The 22702-nt window shown below is 36.2% G+C and overlaps 1 protein-coding gene across 1 annotated transcript in view; it reads right to left on the bottom strand.

Moving 5' to 3' along the window:
- Window positions 1-7654: 7654 nt before the first annotated feature.
- The window catches only part of LOC131037171 (mitochondrial metalloendopeptidase OMA1), a 175989-nt gene continuing 160941 nt past the window's right edge, over window positions 7655-22702 (bottom strand). Inside the window, exon 4 of the mRNA XM_057969242.2 lies at window positions 7655-8237. Coding sequence (XP_057825225.1) covers window positions 7985-8237 — 253 coding nt within the window. The 3' untranslated portion in view covers window positions 7655-7984. The remainder of the gene's footprint in view (window positions 8238-22702) is intronic.

Here is a 22702-nt window from a genome sequence, read left to right as displayed (position 1 = left end):
GCAGGACACAGATGGATATTAGTCGCTATAGACTATTTTACCAAGTGGGTGGAGGCAATACCCACTAGACAGGCCACTAGCAAAGTGGTGATAAAATTCGTAATGGAGAACATCATTACTAGATTCGGTGTTCCTGCAAGGATCATCTCAGACAATGGTATGTCCTTTAGGTCGGAGGAATTCAACACTTTTTGTGAAGAATATGGCATCAAAATATCACATTCCTCTCCTTACCACCCTCAAGGAAATGGGCAAGCTGAATCAAGCAACAAGAATATCCTAAAGATCATTAAAAAGATGCTGGGACAAAACAAGAAAGCATGAGATTCAAAGTTAAATCTTGCATTATGGGCAGATAGGATAACTGTGAAGAAATCTACGAGAAAGTCTCCATTTGAGTTGGTTTATGGCAAAAGGGCCAGACTGCCTTTGGACAATCTCTTGCCTGTACATAGATTCATGACTCAAGAAGGGATAGATGTTGAAGACCCATCACAAGAAAGGATAATGCAGTTAGTAGAGCTTGATGAGGTCAGAGCAGAGGCTCAGAAGCAGAATATCAGGATTCAAAATCAAATGAAGAAGTTATATGACAAGAGGACATCAGATAGAAAATTTTGTGTGGGTGATTGGGTTCTAATGTGGAATGCCAGGAGTCAGGACAAAGGCAAGCATGGTAAATTTGAGGCTTTATGGATCGGACCATATGTAATCATGGATAAAAAGGGGGAGGATTCCTACTTGCTCCAAAACACAACACGGGAAGTCCAAGAATTGCCAGTACATGGACAATTCTTGAAAAACTTCTTTTCTATTATATGTACAGTAGATTAGGATCCATTCTCATTGTAAATACCATCATGTATCTACGCTAACCAGAGATTATGAATTCTTGAAGACATACACAATATGCCTCCATCCTCAGTCAGAGCCACTGTTCAACACTATGTTTGAAATAAATAAAAAATCTTTCCATAGGCTTGAAAACTAAAAGACTATCGGCCAAGATATTGTATCGAGCATCTCAAAAGGAGTTTCACCGAAAGGATACTTTCATTGAAATAGAGCATGACGTGTAAAGCACTACGCAAAAGTGTTTTCGGCAGAATATCACTGTCGATAAATAAAGGAAGCCGCACATCGATACTCCAGTTTCATCGAAAAATGAAAAGCAAAAAGTAAAAAGTGATTTCGAAGAAATACAACTGCCGAAGAAATTCATAAAGCATTCATCGAAATGCAAATCTCATCGATAACATTATATCGAACAAGAACAGAGGTGTTTTATCGATAAAGGGGATATCGAAGGAAAAAGACTTTCGAGGAGCTTGCATGAACTTTTACCGAAGAACAGAACTCATCGAAATATGATTTCGATGAAACTTGCAAATAACTTATCGAAAGAAAGTTCATCGAGGAAAAGATGATTTCGATGAGTCTTGAAAATGGTTTTTTGACATGGGCTATTCACCGAAAAAGTGATATCGAGGAAAGTAAGCTTTCGATGAAAGATCAAAACATTCGGCCGAAGACAAGGGTTTCATCGAAAACTTGACTTACGATCATTTTGGTCGAACTGTACTTCCCGCGAAAGAATTAAAGGCCCAAGTGAAGAATGTCACATCTGCAATTAAGTTTAAACATTTGAATAGCCGTTGTAGACGCAGAGACATTAACTGTGCACAAGTTGCCCATGCAATTACAGCCGAACTGATCAAATCTTCATAAGAACCAGATTGATGCCAAAAGACTGACAATTGCGAGGAATTTGCTGAGGTTCGTGAACAACAATCTGAAGAGCTAGACATTTCTCCAAGTAAGTGTGATTTCTCGTATTTACTGAAACTATGGAATCTTCTTCTTCTTCTAAAAAGAGTAGAAAAGGGAAAGAATTAAATCCTGAGGAGGAGCCCAAAAGACAGAAAAAGGAAGGTAGAGCTTTGACTCAGGATTTGCTAGACCAGTGCCTGGCATCCAGCGTGAGGTCTAAAAAGATCAAGAGTGAAGAAGAAGGATTGGAGGATAGATTTGAAAATCTGGGAGACATATGGACCGAAATCAGGGGACATGAATTGTTCCTATTTAGTTACAAAAGAAGGGATGCTCCTGAGCCCATAAGTAATCTATGGAAGAAAAACTTAGCGAAATTGGTAGTCCCAAATGTGTTTGTGGATGTTGAACTAATGAAAGCCCTGGTAGATTGCTATAATCCGAGAACCAAAACCATATGCGACTACCGAGGGAATCCCTTGGTGGTGATTAACAAACAGACTATTGATATGGTGTTTGATCTAGACTGGGAAGTAGAGGAGAAAATCGATATGCAGAAACTGTCGCAGGAATTCTTTAGCTTGGAAAACATCTACAGGACATGGAGATTACCTATGTTCCGTTCAGAAAAGATGACAAGGTGCCATTTGATGTCAACCATTTCCATCCATATTTTAAGTATACATATTATGCTGCAGCTCAAGTATTAGGTTTAGAAGCTCATCCTCTCATGGATATTGGGGTTATGGTTCTGTGTGCTGATTTACAATCAAAAGACCCTAGGTCATTTGATTATGCCACTTATGTTGCAGATGCCCTAAATCATGGGTTGGAGAAGTTAAAAGGGGACCTTGTGAATATCCATTTTTCATTGTACTCTTTATTGATGCATATTATTCTTTATTGTGGACAAGAAATCAATTTCTGGTCAGATGATTTCTGCATCAGAGCTTATGATAAGAATGGTTTGAAAAAACCAGTTCAGTTGTGGGTTTCTGCATGGGATCAGAGATTCATGAACAACCAGTACTGGCACTTTCAAGAATATTTTGTGAAACCCCTTAGTGCGACCTTTGGGCAACATAGAGATTATACTCTGTCCCCTGAAATTAAGAGATTTCTCAGGCCAAAAGACTTCTCTTCGGAGTCACAGATTGATCACAATTGGGGTGATTGGTATTGCCACAATAATCATACAGAAATCAAGGTATTTGGGTATGAAGGAAAGCCACACATGCTTCCAATTACAGTACCAAACAAGGTGGCTAGCCTGGAGATTGTGAGACAACTATCTACTGTCAGTGCCAAACATCTTACGGATTTCGGTAAACAGTCCATCGTTCCAGGTTTATTGGTTTTTTCTGATTTTATTGTTAAAAGTTCAAAAAGTTATCATCTACTTCAAAATAAATTAGACTACTATGGCATGACTCTGGGTGAACCTAGAGAGAACTTTGATCCTGAGGGATATATAAGAGCTGCCAGGGCGTCACAAAAACTAAAGGCTGGAATACATGTGGCTAAAATGCCAGATGACTTGATCAAGAACCTTGAAAGAGAGGAAGCCAGGGTTTTGAGAGAAAGGAGTGAAATGACTTGGGAGGCTTTCAAATGGAAAAAGGCAAGGGGGATGGTGGATGGAGATTTACTTGGAAACCTCCAAGATCCTCTGGAAATAGCCAAAAGGCTACTCCAACATGAAGTAGAAATCATGCATAGAGTGCCCCCACAATTCCTTCATTTTATCCACACTGAAAAGGATAGTCAACCATTGGCTCACATGTCACCAAAATCAACTGCTAGTAGTATCCCTGCTGATTCTCCTAAAGAAGATTATCCTCCTGGTTTTGAAGCAGAGGTGAATATGGACACTGGTGAAATTAACTTTAAAGATGTTGTTGATATAAGGATGACAGAGCATGAAGATTTTGTTGCTGACGACGGATTCGCCTCTTCGAGGGAATTCCTTTCATTCTTGTACCAGTATAAAGGGGCATATGTGAAACGAAGCATGGCTGGAAGACCAGAAGAGGAACAGATGAAAAGACTAGGGGAAGAAATTGATACCGTCATGAAAGATATGACCCCTGAGAAAGGGAGAAGATTATTAAAAGAGGCTGGTATTATCATCTTTTCTGGTTGGGACATAAATTCAGCACTTCTGTTTGACGGATTCTTGAAGAAGCAAGACTTGAATCAACAGGTGTTGCCTCAGGAGATAGACAAATTATTCTTAGGCTCCGGATATGATCCTGATAAAAAGGCTCTCCTACAGTGGGCGTTATATCCAAAGGGAAAAAGGCCTATTATTGTGGATATCGAAGAAACCTTTGGACACCTCATGGTTCATCAGGTTGGAAAGACTGACCCTAGGGTCACTGCTAAATTAAACTTGGATGTTGCCAAATTAAATTTGGACCAGACAGAATTTTTGATCAGGGAAAACATCACTTATAAGGGGTTGTATGAAAAATCTAAAGAGGAGAATCAAAAGTTACAAGCAAAAATATTGCAACTTGAGACAGGGACTCCCATAAATGAATATACCTCATATCCCATAGGACGTAGCTTGGATGATGTTTCTGATGCTCTGTACTGGAAGTATCAAGCAGATAAGGCTACCAAACAGGCAAATAGTATCCAGCAAAAGATGGATAAAATGGTTAATGATATCATCGGACACCGATTTGAAACAAAAGTTTTGCTTGCGAATTGTAATTGTTCCTCGCAGTGCTTCATTGATTGGTCCCTTAAAGGTAGGGTTAAATTCATTCAATCAACATATGATATAAGCATTCAATTGATCTCAAAAGAAATAATAACCGACAAGTCCATAAAGGGGTGGATTAAAAAACTGTCTCACAGGCTCGCATGATAAGTCCTAAAGAAAGTATAATGACTCTGTAGCCCAAACAGCAAAGAAGGCACTGGTTAAATTCAGATTACACTTATCACTATATTCATCATATGTTATTTTAAAGCAACAGAAGTAATCAGGAAACATAGATCGAATAGCTTCTACAACAACAATCTTGAACTCATCTGCTATATCTCCATTCTAGGAACCTATGCCATTCTGAAACTAGGAGATATTAGATTTAAGACAATAAATCTGCTATAAAAAGCACTGGTTATTAGGAACAGCCGGTGAATAGGTATACCCGCCTAGGTCCTGCAGAGCCTGAAGTGAGAGAGTTAACATCTAAACAGGTTTGCTCTATAAGTTGGCCAAGTCAATTGGAAGGTTTGATCATAGGAGTTGGCATTTCCTTAGAACCTATCCAATCTGTTGATTTGAGACCCAACAAGTAGTTCGACAGTGAACGGTTTTTGTAATCTAGCAGTGAGCCACCCGACAGTGAGTCACTCATTTGTAAACACAACTATAACTAGTTATATTCTCCTGAGAGTTAACACTCTCTGTGGTTTTTCCCATTTGGGTTTTCCACGTACAAATTCCAGTGTTTATCTTGTGGTTGTGTTCTTGTTTATTTTGCATTAACTGCTTACTTCAGTCAAGTCTGTTTGATATTTTCGTGGACAACTACACTTCATAAATTTTTTATAGATTTAAATAAGTGGGAATATTGATTCACACACCCCCTCTCAATATTTTGGTGCTTTCAACATGATCAACGAAAGGAACACACAACACACAACATTGCAAGATTTCTATGAGAGGTAAGTAGAAATCCCTTAGTGAGGGCACACTTGAGGTCACCAAACCCAAAAATAGACAAATTCACCTTTGCAAAAGACGACCACACTTATAAAACAATCCTTTATGTCTTCGGCCATAACACTGAGGGAATTGTCCCTATCATCCACAAATAGATTGGGCCATTCACCAAAGACAAGCCATTCTTCATAATCTTCATCTTCCCCTTCATATGTTCCATCATTGCTCCCACCCTAACCAGATTTGAAAAAATCCACTCCCACTCATGCTCATCATCTTTTCTTGGAAACACTTTCCCACTTCCACTCTTACTTTCTCTAAAACTATTATTCTATGTCTTTGGCCACAACACTAAGGGAATTGTCCGCATCATCCACAAACAGATTGGACACTTCACCAAAGACAAGCCATTCTTCATTATCTTCATCTTCCCCTTCATATGTTTCATCCTCGCTCTCACCCTAACCAGATTTGAAAAAATCCACTCCCACTCACGCTCATCATCTTTGCTTGGAAACAATTTCCCACTTCCACTCTTGCTTCTTCTAAAATTATTTTAATGTTTATAGTTTTAGGAAGTACTTTCCTAGTATTTCATATGTTTTGTCATAATGTGCACCAAGTTCGCAGCACCAGAACTCACCACGCTTGTGTCTAGCTTCATATGGCATCACAATCATAGTTACCATTTAACGATGTGATAGCATGTTTTAAAAATAGTTGATTACAATTGGAAACATAAGCCCAACAAAGCATCCCACATGTTTCAATCCATTTTCATGTGATCCTAAGTACTATATTCATAGTTCTAATCTCGAGGAGCCTAGTGACTAATATTGAGCTATTCATTGTATAACTTGTTTGAATGATGCACCAAGCATTTGAATCTTGCATCAATTCCTAATGTTACTAAATTCATTATGGGTTTTAAAAAGGAGTCACATATGGAACTGCATTGAATTTGGAGACTACTAGCTCAAGATACATTGGAGATGGTGACACTACACATTACTAGTGAACCTACATGCTATATAACGAAATGTACCCAATCCTAGGGCCACAAGATGGCCAAACTATTTAATTTCGAGTCATTAACCCTTATTACATTTGTCAAAGATAGTGTACCATGTTTCCATGCAACAAACATCATTTCTACATCTATATGTAGAGGAGTTTGATATCATTTGAGGATAACTAATTACAAACAATGTGAGAGTTAATCTAAGCAGAAGGAAAGGATATTGAGATTTCAATGATCTATTTTGTAATTAAGAGATAAATGCCTATAGCACCTATTTTGTAATTAAGAGATAAATGCCTGTAGCATCTATTTTGTAATTAAGAGATAAATGCCTGTAGCACGTATCAAGCTCTTGAAGCTATTTTGTTTTGAATCAATTTAGTCCATTTCTTTTAGTAACTTTCTACTGATCCCTTTGTGTGAATTTGAATATTTATTTGTTTAGATATTTGATTAGAAAGTCTTTAATTGGACTCTCCAACCTTGACTGCTAAGGGAATTCTTCTCTACCATTTGAAAGTTGTCTTTTAGAATCTACTTCACATTATTGTGAGAAAGCCTCTCCAAGGCTCTCTCTCGATATATTAGTTTCTACATATTAAGCTTTTTGTATCTGAAACAAGCAATGCCCTTGATGCTCATAAACAAACTCAGGAAGACAAAAATCCTCTTTCCATAGACCAAAGGATTATTTCCTACTCAAACTTCGATATATAGCAAAACTTGGTTCTCCAATCCATCCCACATCTCTCTCTCTCTCTCTCTCTCTCTCTCTCTCTCTCTCTATATATATATATATATATATATATAAAATTTTAGCACTTTCACTATGTACGCATGGGTTTTTTCGTGACTCTAAAGTTGCACTTCGTTGAATGCATCATCAGTTTAGTAGAGGATGATGAACTAGTTTTCTAAATCATACTTTCATCTGTACATCAGTATATTATTAATATAATTATATTTTTCTTTTGCTGAAAAATGTAAGGAAAATAGTTCACACAAAGCATTGTATTGTTTTGGAAGACAGAAAAATGCTCAACAAAGTAGATAGAACAATAGGAGTGCATCCTTAATTCAAAAAAACTGATTAGAGAAAGGAGTGGAGCAATTTTAACCATACCTGCCAAAGAAATTTAGACAAGAAAAAACTCAATAACAAATTACAATGCATTGCACTGAAGTTGCAGCAAAAAGATAGATGGATTGGCAATGAAAAGTTGAAAGCAATTACAAAAGTATTTTCTCGGAGCTTTATCTTTCATCTATCACAATAAAAGAATTGTCTACCAACTCAATGTGATAAAACAGTATGGATGGTTTGTGAAACACTACACTTAAATGAGTACATATATCCACCATTTCTAGGGATATAAAGTTTTGTGCACATTTAGATAGCTTTTTGAAATGGCCTTATTCCCAATTTTATATATAACCTGTTGTAAAATACTATTCTTTGCGTCAAAGAACAAATATCAATTACAAATGTAATGCATCCAAAGCCTTCGAGAATCTTAAAGAAACCCTTCGATTCCATGACCTAATATGCTCTCTCTGTAAAGACTAAGTGCTTCTTCCATTACCTTCGCTTGTCTAAGCATTTCTCCTCTTTTCTTTCCAGATGGATGAGTAGACAAATAATTTTTAATCATTGAATCACCACCACCTAATTGTCCAAGCTTTTCATAAACAGAAGGAGCTATGCGTGGATCGTATCCAGCCGATGCCATTAAAAGTAACCCAATATAGTCAGCTTCCATTTCCATCCTGAAATTTTGATAACAAACGATTAACAAAAAAATATTGTTTAACATGACTGGAATCTTGCATTGTGTCAAACAACAAACTAATAAAACCTGGGAAAAGGGTCCTCGGTGATAACTAATGCATTAAAAGATTAGACTATCACAGGAGACTCAGAAATGTACAAGTTATATTTTCAAGCTGTTATATCTAGATATTGGACTCATTTCTCCAAGGTTGATTGATCAAAGAAAACCAACCATTTTGAATTGAGATCAGGGGTACTAATCAATTTAAGAAAAAACAAATAGTTGGACAGAACTATGAAAAACTTCAGGCACACAAGGCAACGCCACGCCTTCAGTATGCAAACTTGAAAACAAATTGCCTCTTATCATACATAAGAACCATGAGGAGAAGAGAAAGAGGACTGGCAAAAGGAATATGGATAAATGAAGGATTCTTGAACAACAAATGAAGAAAGAAATATACAGACACACACCAGAAAGTTAACAAATTTAATTCAATAGATACATTTCCAGCCTGTACTATTTATGAACATTAATGTTATGAGTATTAAGTTAAACAGATTTTGCAGATTTCAAGTGTTGTTTCAAACTAGCAATGCCCCTGTTTCATGAAATTCAGTATAACAAGCACTTAAGTTCCTAACTATGAAAAACGCAATGTTTTCAGAATGTTGTCATTTCTTATAGGGGCAAATCTCCAAAATTTAAAATTAATGATTGTTTCCTGACCTGAGAAACGTAAGATACAACATGGGAAATCTGGCTATTTAAGAGGTCATTTCATACCGTTTCAATGCGTGAAAGTAGTTTTGCAAGCGGAAACAGTTTAGGGCATGACTGCAATCCATCATTGTCATTGCAGCCTTTAAAGAAATAACAAACAAGCTTTAAAAAGAACTAGAATTGTTTTAAACGTAAAAAAGGCATCATAAACCCTAAATAAACACAAAGCAACAAATTTTTGAAGTTCATAACCTCACCGCCCTTCCTAAAACTCTCAGCTTAAATTTACATGTATTTTTCGGAATTTGGAAGAACCAAGCCCAAAGATTAACAGAGAGATTTTGATACAAATTTTTATCCTTAGCAAAGAAACAAATGAGAAAACAATAAAAATTGAATATATATGCTTTCAAATATATTCCTAAATACAAGGCTTGTCTGGTCGTTGTGACTTTAAATTTGCACAACTAGAAATTTCCAATACAATTTAAAGAAGAATCAATTCCAGAAGACAAACTTACTTAAATGCAACAGTTCAATATGAATGGAAGCAATATTCACACGAGACTGGTAGATAAGCAAAACTGGAAGAAAATAAATTTCCGTTTAACAATTTGGTGAAATTCAAATTACAGAAAAGAAATCACTCATCCATGCACTTGAGAAATAAACAAAACCATTTGGAGAGCATAGTTTCAGTATACGAATTTCAGTGACTGATGTTATTGATAGAATCTTCCGAAAAAGAATCTACAATTAGCAAAATATCTTTGAAAGTCCCAACCTTTTTACAATTTACAATTTGCTTGGAGCATTCTCAATATGACATTAATGTCACCCTTGACCTTCAAACTTTTACATATATGCCTTTTCACAAAGAACTCATTTTTAAAATGTAGTGAAGTTTTTGATTAAAGGGAAAAACTGGATTTGAAGGGCACCCAAAACCCTTTACAAAATGCTGCAACACAAGATAAACAAAGCTAAGCAACAGCAAATCAAATGCCTACAGCAAGCCACCAAATAGGCTACAACAATATGGAGTAGGACCAAAAGGAACTGGCCTTAATTAAAGAAAGGCCCCAACAAAGCCAAATAGCTGAACAACACAAACAGTCGCACCAGTCGAGGTTTGAAGCTAAGCCTAACCAAGGAGATCTGAAACATTACAGAATCAGCCTCGTCCACTTTTTAATCCTTGAGGGAGCTCCCCTAGGGACCTCAAAAAAATATTCCCAATTAGGGACACCTACACCAGCCAAAGGCTCCACAAAAGGAAAACTATCCATCTTCAGATCAGCAAAAGGATCCTTGAACAACCCCTAGCTGTGAGGCATCAACATTCTGCAACAAAATTAAGATAGGAGAACCAGGGGAAGCATCAAAGGGCCCCTCTAAAGAAAAGACACCCATCCTAGCATCAGGAAGAGATGCTTCCTCACAAATCAGCACATCAGAATCAGGGCCCCTACCACACACAACTTCATGCTAATCTTAATCGGAGGATTTGAAACCTGGGAGAGGAAACCCTTTCTCAGGCCAAGCATAGAATTCCCCTTCACAGAATCACTAAAAATAGTGTAAGTGCAGCGAAAAGATGAATACTGCAACTTAGCTTCCAGCAAGATGTCCAGAAGTAGCTCATCCTCTGTAATGTCCCGTTTTTATGCATAAAAGAGAAATTAAAATTAATTATTTAATATTATTACCTCAATTTTAATTAAAAGGTAATATTAAATAATTAATAAATAAAGTGACTTTAGGAAATTGAGATAAATTAAAGTCATTTAATTCAGGTAACCATGCACAAACTGCCAAAAAATATTATTTCAAGAGGCTTTGGGATAGATGTTGAGCATGTGGAATGATTAATAATTTCTTCAGTTTGGATTTTGGAAGTTTCTCAAATTTGTCTTCTCGGGATGTGCCTGAGAAATCCACTTTCAACAGTGAAAGATCTGCTCTAGGTGGACTTGGAAGAATCACTCAGATTCTTCAGATGGACTTATAAGGGAGAATGTGGAAACCAGACTTCACATATATAGATTCAATGCAGAATGGTGACAAAATAAAAGGCAGGGAAAAGATAGCGTGTGATATAATTGGCCACTCCTGTAATAGATTATCATTACCAGGTGTAACTTTATGAGTGGAAGGTTGACACAAATGTTATTGGGCAATTATAATATTGAGACTATGGAAAAATAAAAGTCATCAGGTCATTTTATTTGTCCAAACCGTGGAGTATATTGGAGAAATTTGGGCACATGGTATAATTTTAGACTCCAAATTGGATGCAAGGTATATTGCAGTCTTCAGAGCCATAAGGTATTACTGAGTGTGAAATTGTATGGTGGGGCTCATATAAAATTGTGGTCTTCTCTATTCAGCGTGGAATTTGTCCGATCGGTGCTAGTGTATATGTTGCTCTTCTAGAGAGCGATTCCTTGCCTTATCTGGTCGTGTGAGAAGTATTGTCTTCTTCAGTCGCTGAGGTTATTAATGGAGTGAGCTTTTGAGGTCTGGGTTGGTTCATTGCTCAGGAGTTGCACCCCATACTCATGTGTGGAGATTTTTGGAAAGCCGTGACCAATATTGGCTCTTTTTGCAACACTTTATCTGTGTGCTTTACTCTGACCGAGTCATGAATATTTTATTAGAGATTTGGTTGCAGTGTGGAGTATTTATATTCCCATGTGCATGAACTATTGTTGCAAATCTTGAAGTTTAATCTGAACATTATATTGGTGGAGTTCGCCAGTGTACTGATTAGATCATCTTAAGCATTAATGAAGCAAGACACAGCATTCTCTATTGTATTGACTCTTCTCCAAATATTGGTTGATTGATGATGAATCAAAGGTCAAATATAAGTTCATTGGTTTCTGTATTCAGTGAATTCAATTGTTGTTGTTTATGAATATTATTGTTATTTCATGGCATTTTCTCTCTGCATTTTCTGACCCCTGTTAAAAATATTGAGAAAATAGTAATATCTCATATTTACAACTCTATTTATTCTATGCCAAACATGTACAAGAACTCTATTAGACTCAGGAGTCTGAAAATAGTTTGATATAATAACTCAGTGACCATGAATGTCAATTGTTTGTCCAAATGTATCTGAGGAAGAGTGCATCTTTTAGATGAGATTAGATAAGGGTTTTTCCATCCTCGTCCTTCCCCATGCCCCAAAAATCCTCCCATTCTTCATGACCCTCAAAACCCACACTCCTGCTTGCAAAGGTTTCAAAACGCATGCTCCTGCTCATGAATATTTGATTAAAATGTAATGAAGTTAACATTCATAACATGACAATAATTTGTCATTGGGTTTTTTATAAAAAATGTCAACTTTGTAAATGAATGGTTGACTTTAGTTTGCTGTTGCAACATTTTGTCCTAAAATATTTTCTTGCATTCTTCAATGTGATGACAATCACCCACTTCTTGAGTGAAGACTAGTTGAACTAATTGTTCATGCAATTACAATGCTTGATGGCTTTGATAAACTCAATTTCTAAGACTCACTTAAGGCACTTCGAAGGGTGAAGGATACATTTTGTGCCTAGAACACTTGCTTGTTGCATAGTGGACCTCATGGAGAAGGCATCTATGCTCCATACATGGCCTCATTGAATAGTAGATAAGGTAAGAGGAAAAACAATCCTCTTTTAAGCCTCTAAAAGGTGGATCTCATATACCGAAGTAGTCTCTAGCTTGGTAGCAACCTAAAAAAAATCCGTTAGCCTCTGCTTCCTTTGCTAATCAAAATTTATATTATAGGATGATCTTAAAATTTGCAAAGCTTAGAAGTTGACAATTGTACCCAAAAAGAAAAATGTCCCATTTCAAGTTTAAACCTTGTTGTTTCTTCAATTACAAGTCATATTTCATATTTCAAACCTTTTCATGGTCATCAATGTCATTTTTGTCATCTCCAGTCAAGGTCTTTGCAGGGATAACAAAATGAGCTTTCTAATGCATCCAGCAAGGCCAAGATTGGAACTTGATGAAAAAGAATGGGTGAAAAATTGTAAAATCCCTTCCCAAAATGGCCAGTAATTTTTTGTTTCAATAGAGAGAGTAAGGGATGGAATACTGTTTCAGTTGGTTTCTGATTGTTTGTGGTGATTTAATGGCAGAAACAATATACAAAGGAAATGTCTAACTTGATGTGCAAGTTGTAAATAAAATTTGTACCGATATTCATTTACAACATGGACAGTAATGTAACTAAATGCAACAGAAAATGAATTTGTCAATCGGACCTTATTTCCTTGAATAAATGGTCTCATATTCATTTGCAGATTTGAAAGTATACAATATTCCATATAGAGCCAGTGTGTTCAGCATTGCAAGAGAATTACATATCAAAAAATGCAAATGTAAAGCTTGCAGACGATGTCAATATGCACAGGTTCATGACAGAAACTCCCACACTTTCATTTAGAATGGATTCACTGTCATCTGTGTCCCCAAAGAACGCCCAGCAGATGAATATAATGTAATGTCCCCTAATAAATTCTAGTTTAAGTTCAACTAGGATATTGTATTAATTATTTTATATTAATTATCCATTTCATTAATATAAATTAATTAATAATTAAATAAATTATTCTCAGGTTAATTATTTTATATTAGTATTTCTTCACTAATATAAACTAATTAATAAGCCAATAAACTATTGTTTATTTTTGAAATGGAATAAGTTCTGGGTTGGTTTCCAAACAGTTTCAAGACGGAACGGATTCCTTTCTAAATTCATTTTTAAATGGAGGCACTGTTGGAAATGGGGGCAGCCGAAAATATCATTAGATTTAATAACTGGAAAAGAGTTCATATTCATCTTTGTAGTTTCCGATAAAAAATACAAAGTATTCCTTTCGTCAATAATAATTGGCCTATTGGGATTTTCCTATTGCTATTATATCCATGGCGGAATCGAAGCAAGAGGAAGGATACAATTAAAACAGAACGGTGTGATGAAATTTCCAGAAATTCAAAGATTCAATATCTTTATGTTTTATTAGCAATCTTTTGCTTGACCTGTGACGGTGTTTCCGGAAAGAGCCGTTTCAGTATAATAATTTGAGTCAACACCGAATTGCCAACTTGGCTGTGAACGCTTCAAGTGCACAAATATTAAAATCTTTACCAGTTGCAAACTGCATATTCATTTCCTTTCATTTGCAGAATTAGGAACATTATTTGAAATGATCAATAATCATTCCCCTATTATATCGAACAAGTATAAATTTGTTGTGAATTAAGCAAGAGGAAGTATGCAATTAAAACAGAACGGTGTGATGAAATTTCCAGAAATTCAAAGATTCAATATCTTTATGTTTTATTAGCAATCTTTCGCTTGACATGTGATATTTCTTTTCGTTGCAAATAAATTCAGTTAAGGAATTTTACATATAACACTATCCACTTCTTACTCTACACACCCAGCAAGGTCCATGTCTTCTTCTATGTCTCACGTCACTTATAGTTGACCCAAAACAGGCCCATCTAGCTTCAATACACCCAGACCTAGACGAATAAAGCTCTCATGCCAATCTTCTAAGCAACAATTCAACTCAGGAAGTGAAAACGTCTAGCTCCAACAAAAGCTCATGCTACTATATAAGAATAACCACACATCCTTACTCTCTCCTCAGCTCTTGTTCCAATTCCAAAATGGCAAGCATAAAATTGCCCATAAATATTTAAAATATTACTCGGATTTCTAGGCAACCTAAACCAAACATGTAGCAAATAAAATCTTTAATGAATCACCTGTGGATTTTCACAATGAGCAGACCATAAATTTGCCTCGTAAAAGATTTCACAAATTTCAATCTTCAATCATTAACTACAATGAGAAACCTGTATGATCTCTCCATCAACTAGCTAGCGTAAATTAGTCTGACTACCGAATCCAATACCCTTAGGGTTTTTGTCTTGGGGTTTCCAACTCCAAAGCAGCTCTCCAAATTCCAAAAGAAACAATCCCTAGAAACCTCTAGAAGAACTTTTCAAATTCCCGCTTTTTTAATATTTTATTTAAATCTGAGAAATAAAGTGACTTTATTAATCTCCTTTAATATTCCACTAAATTACTTTATAAAGCTTATTAAATTAATTATATAATATTACCCATAAAAATATAATTTGTCAGATAATATTAAATAATTAAATTAAATTATTCTCTTTTCAGTTTTCCCTAACTTCAGCGTACTGGAATTAAATAGGCTAATTAGTCATTCTGAAAGATCCCTGACTAGAAATCTGATCCAATCTACTGTTTGTTTACAAATTCAAATTCTTTGACCAGCGAATTGTTTACTTTAGAATTTGATGAGGTTTTGCAATTTTGAAGTTTTGATGTTTTAGAATGATAGACAATGCTTATAGGAAAATAGATGCCAAACATAAAGAATATCAACTGAACTAAATTCAAGATTCTGATTTTTATTGCAGCTTTTAAAGAAATCAAAATAATTTACCAAATTAGAGATATTAAGCCCAATTGTCTTACCAGGAGTCCAACGCCTCCCTGGATGAGCTTTGCTTATTGACCCAAAATGCATTAACTACTGAAACGGAAGCTTTCAAAGCACTACAACAGCTCCAATGAACTTTATTTTACTATTAATGAATAACCAAAACAAAATATGAGAAGAAATAGCAAGTCAGCTAAGAATTCCAAAATGTTGCCAGGCAAGATTCCCAAATTGTGACCTTTTTCCCCAATGATTTGCTGCTGCTGCTCAGGTCTGATATTTTCTTCCCTACAAACCTACTGTGATCTCTTACTTAGACCCCAACAATGAAATCATAAGCAAGTCTAATTCTCCAAACCCTCCAATTATTTTATTTGGAACCCCAGGCTGCCCAAAATGGTACGGCCAGCTACTTGGAGTAGTACGGCTGTCATAAATGCACTTATTTTTCTGTAGAGACCCTCCAATCTGCTATGATCTGTAGTTCTCACCCTATAATTCCTGTTACAACTTTACAATCAATAACCTCTGATTTGTGACCCCAAATGGCCAAATATGAGGTGAATTTTGAGTGCTGATGTAGTGTGAATGGCTGGGGTATCATCCAACCAGGCCCAGATCAAAGGTTTTCGTCTCCAATCAGGTTTCCTCAAGCTGTTCCTGCAATGGCAGACTGCTGCAAGGTAAAAAATTCAATAATTTTCCAAAAGCATACCTCCCCAATTGGCACGTACAAGCCTTATAAGCCTCCAAACCCTAGATCGAACCCTACATGGCATTTTAGAAGATTCTAAATGGAATCTTTGGGCTTCATAATGGTTCGCTCAACTTGAGGGGTCAACTTATCATTGAATGGGGCCACTTTTTAAAATAAAATTCACATAGGAAAGTGTGCCAAGGGAGTAATATAAAGTTATTTAAAATAAACAACTTATAACTTAACTTTTTCTAAAAATAGAAAAAGTTACTTATATAACTTTAAATTATAAAGTTACTTTATTAACTTACCAAAGTCATAAAAATGACTAAGTGTATGATTCCCTTTGGCAAGTAAATCATCCCCAAACACTAGAATTCACCTATGGAGATGGGTGTCAAGTGAATTCCCCATCCCGATAGATCACTCAGGAAGTGGGGACATTACACGTTCCAAGCTACTCTGCAGAAAGGGACATTACAAAATTTCGTAAACCATAGAAATTTGTTGCCCATCTAGAGGGAATGCACCCACATGAAGTTTCAGAAGTGAAAAATGTCACTCAATGATGGGGAGCCCTCCTCTGTGAAGAAGAGTAGCTGGAAAGTCCTTTGTCCCTCCCTGGGCGCAGGTATCCTCGTATCCAAAATGGATATGTATCCGATACGGCCTGGATATGTATTTGATACTATACCCACACATGCCCAAAAACCTTGATTCTCCAACCATGCCGGATACTTTGTCATTTGATTGTTAAAAAATTTGACATAAATCTTCCTAAATTTAATTTTAAAAAACTTAATTCATGCATTTTCAAAAAAAAAATTGGTATAAACAAAACCTACACTAAATGAAATGTTTTTGTATTTCAGTGACCCATTTTTGGGTTATCTTCCAATGCAACTCTACTATTTTTGCATATTGTGAATTGTTAAATCAACTTATAATTATTTCTGTAGCAATTATGTGTATATATTGTTTTTTAAGTAATGAAAATCTCCTCTAATAACTTAGAAAATTATGTTAAATATAAGTGTGTGTTTTATATGAATGTCATATCCAACCATATCCATATTGAGGCTCTTAAAAAAAGGCCATATCCGTATTGGTATCCGTATCCATGTCCATGCAACTTTGCTGAGAAGTGAAGCATAAAGTTAAAGTAAAAAATGTCATGCCCCACCATAAAGGAACACTAGTACCTTAGAAAAAACATAATCATGAAGTCTTAAGACCAGACGATTTTTCTAAACAGAGTGATCTGAAAACTTTATTAATAGACAGCGTTGAAGATGGAAGGAGATGCAACTATGTTGACTCGATAAAAGGCAGCAAAGAATTGCTTGTTAAATATGCATCGACTCATATTAAGGTAGCACTCAGAACAGTTAAGAAAACTAACTATAAACAATAGGAAAGAAAACTTTATCATAATACAATGGCTGACTAAACCTTGATCAATTTAAGCAAAGATTATTTACTCAGTAAGCAGCAATAGCAGTTAGTATAAATAAAACAATTAATATAAAGATGGCCGACTTCCTTACTGACAACAATTTCACCTAAGTTATGATAAGCGATTAATTAGAATTAAGAATTGTGATTAGAGGGGAGAAATTTAATGAAGTGGAACAATAACATCTCATACCAAGGATTAGTTATGAAGGGACAGCGGAACAACAAGGAGGCACCTCTCCTACAACAGTCACCACCGTAGGAAGAGGCATAACCTTCCACCCCCGCTAAAAAAATATTTAAGAACTACACCAAGTGATCAGGGGCATCATCGAATAGAAGTAAGAACAACATAGCAAGAAGATAACTTCCCAATCAAGCATAGAAAGACATCAGACCTCTAATCATTTCAGGACTGTTATTACCAGCATCTAAAAATCCTAATATTTTCTCGTGGTATAAATATTGCCTATACATTATTTGTCAATAATCTTTTATACATCCATATATATTAATAGATATAAAATGCATATGTCTAATAAATCTGTTCGTAAACCCCCATCATGTACGGAAGAAAAGAGGTGTAAGAATTATGAGGTTGCCATCTAAGTAGGCCACCTTGAGTGGATGTCCATGTTGCCTGCCAATGGGGCCAAGAGGGCAAAGATCTGCTCTTGGGCTTAGATAGGACAATCAAGAAGCCCCCATTATGATCTCCTTTCCGACTCTACGCAATGGTTATTGACCTTAGGGGATGAGTCATGGGTAGGGAAAGCAGGTACAGGCACCCCACTAGTTAGGTCACCTTGTGTAGATGTCCATGTTGCCTCCCACTGGGGCCAAGAGGGTGAGTGTTCGCTCTTGGGTTTAGTGTGGAATGGCTTCGGGCAGACCTATCATGCTTCTTGCCCCAAACCCTAATGTGTTTTAATAGTAAGAACTACGAAATAATATAGATATTGTATATACCGATTTAAAGAATATTATGTGTTATTATCTAACCCTAATAGTTGGAAAGATATATATATATATATATATATATGTCCAGGCCCATATTGTTTAAAAAAGATATTTTACTTGATAAAAAGATAGCCCTAACCCTGACTTGTTGCAATTGTGATTCTAAGGCAATATCTAGGGGAAGGGAACACTATCTTGATATAACAACACACACCTAATAGAGAGCACCATAAAATGTAAAAGTAAAAAATGAGAGAATGTAGAGAAGCACATACCACATAGCAACTGAACATGAATTTTTCAAAACAAAAGATCCTAGCACCATACATAGGCACACAACATATTGAAGAGAATCTAGTTTTCCAAAACAAAAGATCTCAACAGTATCGAAGGGCCACACTCCTTTGTGAAGGGTGTTAGATGTTGAGTTTTCAAAAATATGCAAGGCATATGACAGAACACACCTCACAATGTCGGGACCAATAACAAAAATGTTATTCCATTGATTCCACACCACTTAACAAGTTGACACTAAGCTAAAAGAACACTTACCGGATTTTCCTTTTGAGTATTGGGATGTAGAGGTTTTATGCTCATAGCCAAATCTTTTGTACACTACTTTGCTACTGATCTGATCACTAAATTCAGAAAGGGATTGTTGTTTGCTAGAATTTGTGTGCTTTATGGAGAAAAACAAGAAGATCCCTTCTAAGATTAACTTCAGAAAGGGATTGTTGTTTACTAGAATTTGTGTGCTTATGAAGAAAAACAAGAAGATCCCTTCTAAAATTAACTTTTCTTCCAAACTTGGTGAGCGGGTGCAGCAGATCAAGCTTGAAGACTCTACTAAAATCTGCCTTAGGTGCTGCAAAGTGGGCCACAGTACAGCTAATTACCCATATAACATGGAAAACCAATTCGTGTGGAGGAAAATGGAACAAATGCACATTGTTGTTGAAGATATTTCCTCTATTAAATCCCAGAAGGTTGATAACAGAGGGGAAGTTGTTAAAGCCATAGAAGCAATAGTCTGCAAAAAATTGTGATTATACCTGATTAATCTTGAATTCCAGATGATTTATTCCCTGAAAAAATCATTGACCTATTGTTGATCCAGTTTTCAATGTTTTTTGCATTTAAATCACGTTAAAATCATGTTAAAAACCCCCAAAAATGGCAAAAAAAAGTGAAAACAAATGTTGTAAAAACTCACAAAACCCTAGAAAAACTAATGAAATTACTGAATTGCTCAAAAATAGGGTTGATCTGAGACAGAAGCAAAGTCAATGTGGAATCAACGTGGAAAAAGTTTGTTATTTTGTCCCTTAGTTTTCTTTCAGACCTCTGAAAATCCCTAAATAAAGGAGTGGGAGGAGCAATGGTGGTCATCAGCCAAATTTGAAAGGGCCTCAAACATCCTAAAGCGTGGGGGGCAATGACTCAAGCTCTCTATACACCCTGCCTCGGGGATTCTAAAGCAAACAAGTATGTAATTAATATTGTACACTAGCTTTAAAATTAATACTATTATAGATGGCATTTTAATGTGGAAGGAGCAAACCTCTATAGGTTTATAATTAATACTATAAAGTAGTTTTAAAATTTAAACTATTATAGACTATGAATTTATATTAATAGTTATATACTAGATTACCGGGTTCGCCCCTAGGCCCCCTGGTATGGGTCCTGTTTCGACCGGGTCCGTGGTTTGGGTCCGGTTCGAACTGGGTTCGACTAGGGTTCGAAAAACCCAGAGGTGGTTCGCCCCTGGTCAAACCCAGTCGAACCCGGGTCGAACGCAATCGAACCCGGGTCGAATCCGAGCGGTTGGGCGGCTCAGAAAGGCAAAAAATAGGCCAAGTTTAATTTTTTTTTGAATTCCGCCTTCTAAAAAGTGAAACTTATACCCTAAAAGTGACTTCTAAAACATTATATCCACTCATTTCACCTCATTTGTGTTGCAAACAAAAGTTTTATGAGAGCAGGTTGAAGAAAGGGTGAACAAAATTTGGCTTCCAAGATCAAAGAGGAGTTGAAGACTGATTTTTGAAGCTTCAATAAGTGTTGCAGCATCATTTCCATACATATTCAAGCTTCCATTGGCTGCAAGAGGTAGGTTTTTTAATATTTTTTTCCAACTATTTTTGTTTCACAAATTGGCAAACATGAAACTTGCATTTTTTTTCATTATTTAGTTTTTGTTTTTGAATATGTTTATATTATTTCTTGCCATAGGAACTAGAATGGCATCTACATCTTCCTCCATTGGCAATGAACAAATAATTGCAAAACAAAGAAATGATCCAAATTCTCCCTTATGGAAATATGTTGACATTATAAAACAACTTCCGAGAGGTGGGGGATTCCGTTGGAGATGCCATGGATGTGATATTGAACGTAATAGTTCATATTATCGGGTGGTAGGCCATTTGTGTGGAATAAAAGGAAGAGGCATCAAAAAATGCCCTGGAAAAGATGGTAAACCTATACCAGATGAGACAGTGATGAAATATATTAGGGAGCATTAGGCGGCAGAAGAGAGAGAAGCCCGTAGATTGAACCAAATCGCATCAAAGAAAACAAAGGGAATGCAAGGCCCTTCTAATCCCAGTATTGTAGTAGAAAACCACCCCTTCTTTGCCACAAATGAACCTCAAAGTGAACCACCCTTGACACGTAAAAAAACAAAGGGGCCTTTAGAAACCGCATTCCAAAATGAGAGTAGAGACAATGCTGAAAAAGATATAGTAAGGTGCATTTATGCAAATGGGTTGTCTTTCAATGTTGTTCGCTCCCCATATTGGAAGCAAATGATAAAAAGTGTTAATGAGGCTCCAAGAGGGTATAAGGGCCCTGGTTATGAGCAGGTATGTGGAACAGTATTGGAGAAAGAGGTGAAGAGGGTTGAAGATGCATTGAAACCCATAAGAGATTCATGGGTTGAGACAAGTGTAACAATTGTTTCAGATGGGTGGAAAGATGCTAAAAAACCGTCCCTTGATCAATGTCATAGCGGTGTCCCCTAAAGGGGTAATGTTTTTGAAAGTTGTGGATTGTGAGAGCCAAATAAAAGATGGCCAATTTATTGCAGAAATTCTCATCTCTGCCATTGAGTCTGTGGAACCCCGCAATGTTGTCCAAGTCATAACAGACAATGCAAAAAATTGTAGAGTTGCTGGTTTGTTGGTTGAGCAATGCTATGATCACATCTTTTGGACACCTTGTGCAGTACATTCACTCAATCTTATGCTACAAAGGATTGGGCAAAAAATAAAATGGATCAGAGATGTGTATGCAGAGGCTGAGGACATCCAGATGTTCATCACAAACCACCACATGTCTCAAGGAATTTTTAGAACCTATTCGAATTTGGAGCTATTGAAGGTAAGTGAAATAGTAATTTAATTTTACATTTTCTGATTTTTTTTAATTTTCAATGTTCATAATATCATTGTGTAAGCTATATTGTGTATTCTTCTTTAAATTTTGGCTTTATTTTTTAATCATTTGGCATTAACTCAATAATTTGTGTTATAGGTTGCTGAGACCCATTTTGCATCAAACACAATCGTCTTAAGACGACTTGTGAAAGTTAGAGTGCCACTATGCAATATGGTGATCAGCACCAATTGGACTGTATGGAAGCAGAGTAGCACTGAGAGGGCAGAAAAAATTAGGGATAGAATATTGAATGAGAAATGGTGGGATCTTGTTACATATCTCCTAAGTATCACTGAGCCCATCATGAGCATGATTCGCTATACAGACATGGATAGGCCTTGCATAGGTGAGATTTACGATGGCATTGACTCAATGCTTGAAAAAATAAAGGTCACTATAAATGAAAAAGAGAATGACCCCCAGGAGAAATTCTTCAAAGAACTGGAAGTAATTATTGTAGAAAGGTGGAATAAGATGACCACTCCTTTGCATCTTCTTGCCTATGCCTTGACACCTAAGTACTATAGCAATCAGTTTCTTGATAAACCAGGAAGGATTCCACCATGGAGAGATCTAGAAGTATCTGATGGGTACAAGGTAGCATTTCTTAGACTATATCCCGATGATGATTTGCGAGATGTTGTTACAAATGAGTTCACAGAATTCGCAAATGGGAATGGTCTAAGTGTTGAT

The sequence above is a fragment of the Cryptomeria japonica genome, chromosome 9 (genome assembly GCF_030272615.1).
Source record: "Cryptomeria japonica chromosome 9, Sugi_1.0, whole genome shotgun sequence".
Lineage (NCBI taxonomy): Eukaryota > Viridiplantae > Streptophyta > Pinopsida > Cupressales > Cupressaceae > Cryptomeria > Cryptomeria japonica.
Note: the sequence above shows the minus strand (reverse complement) of the source record. Positions and strands in the feature narration are given on the sequence as shown.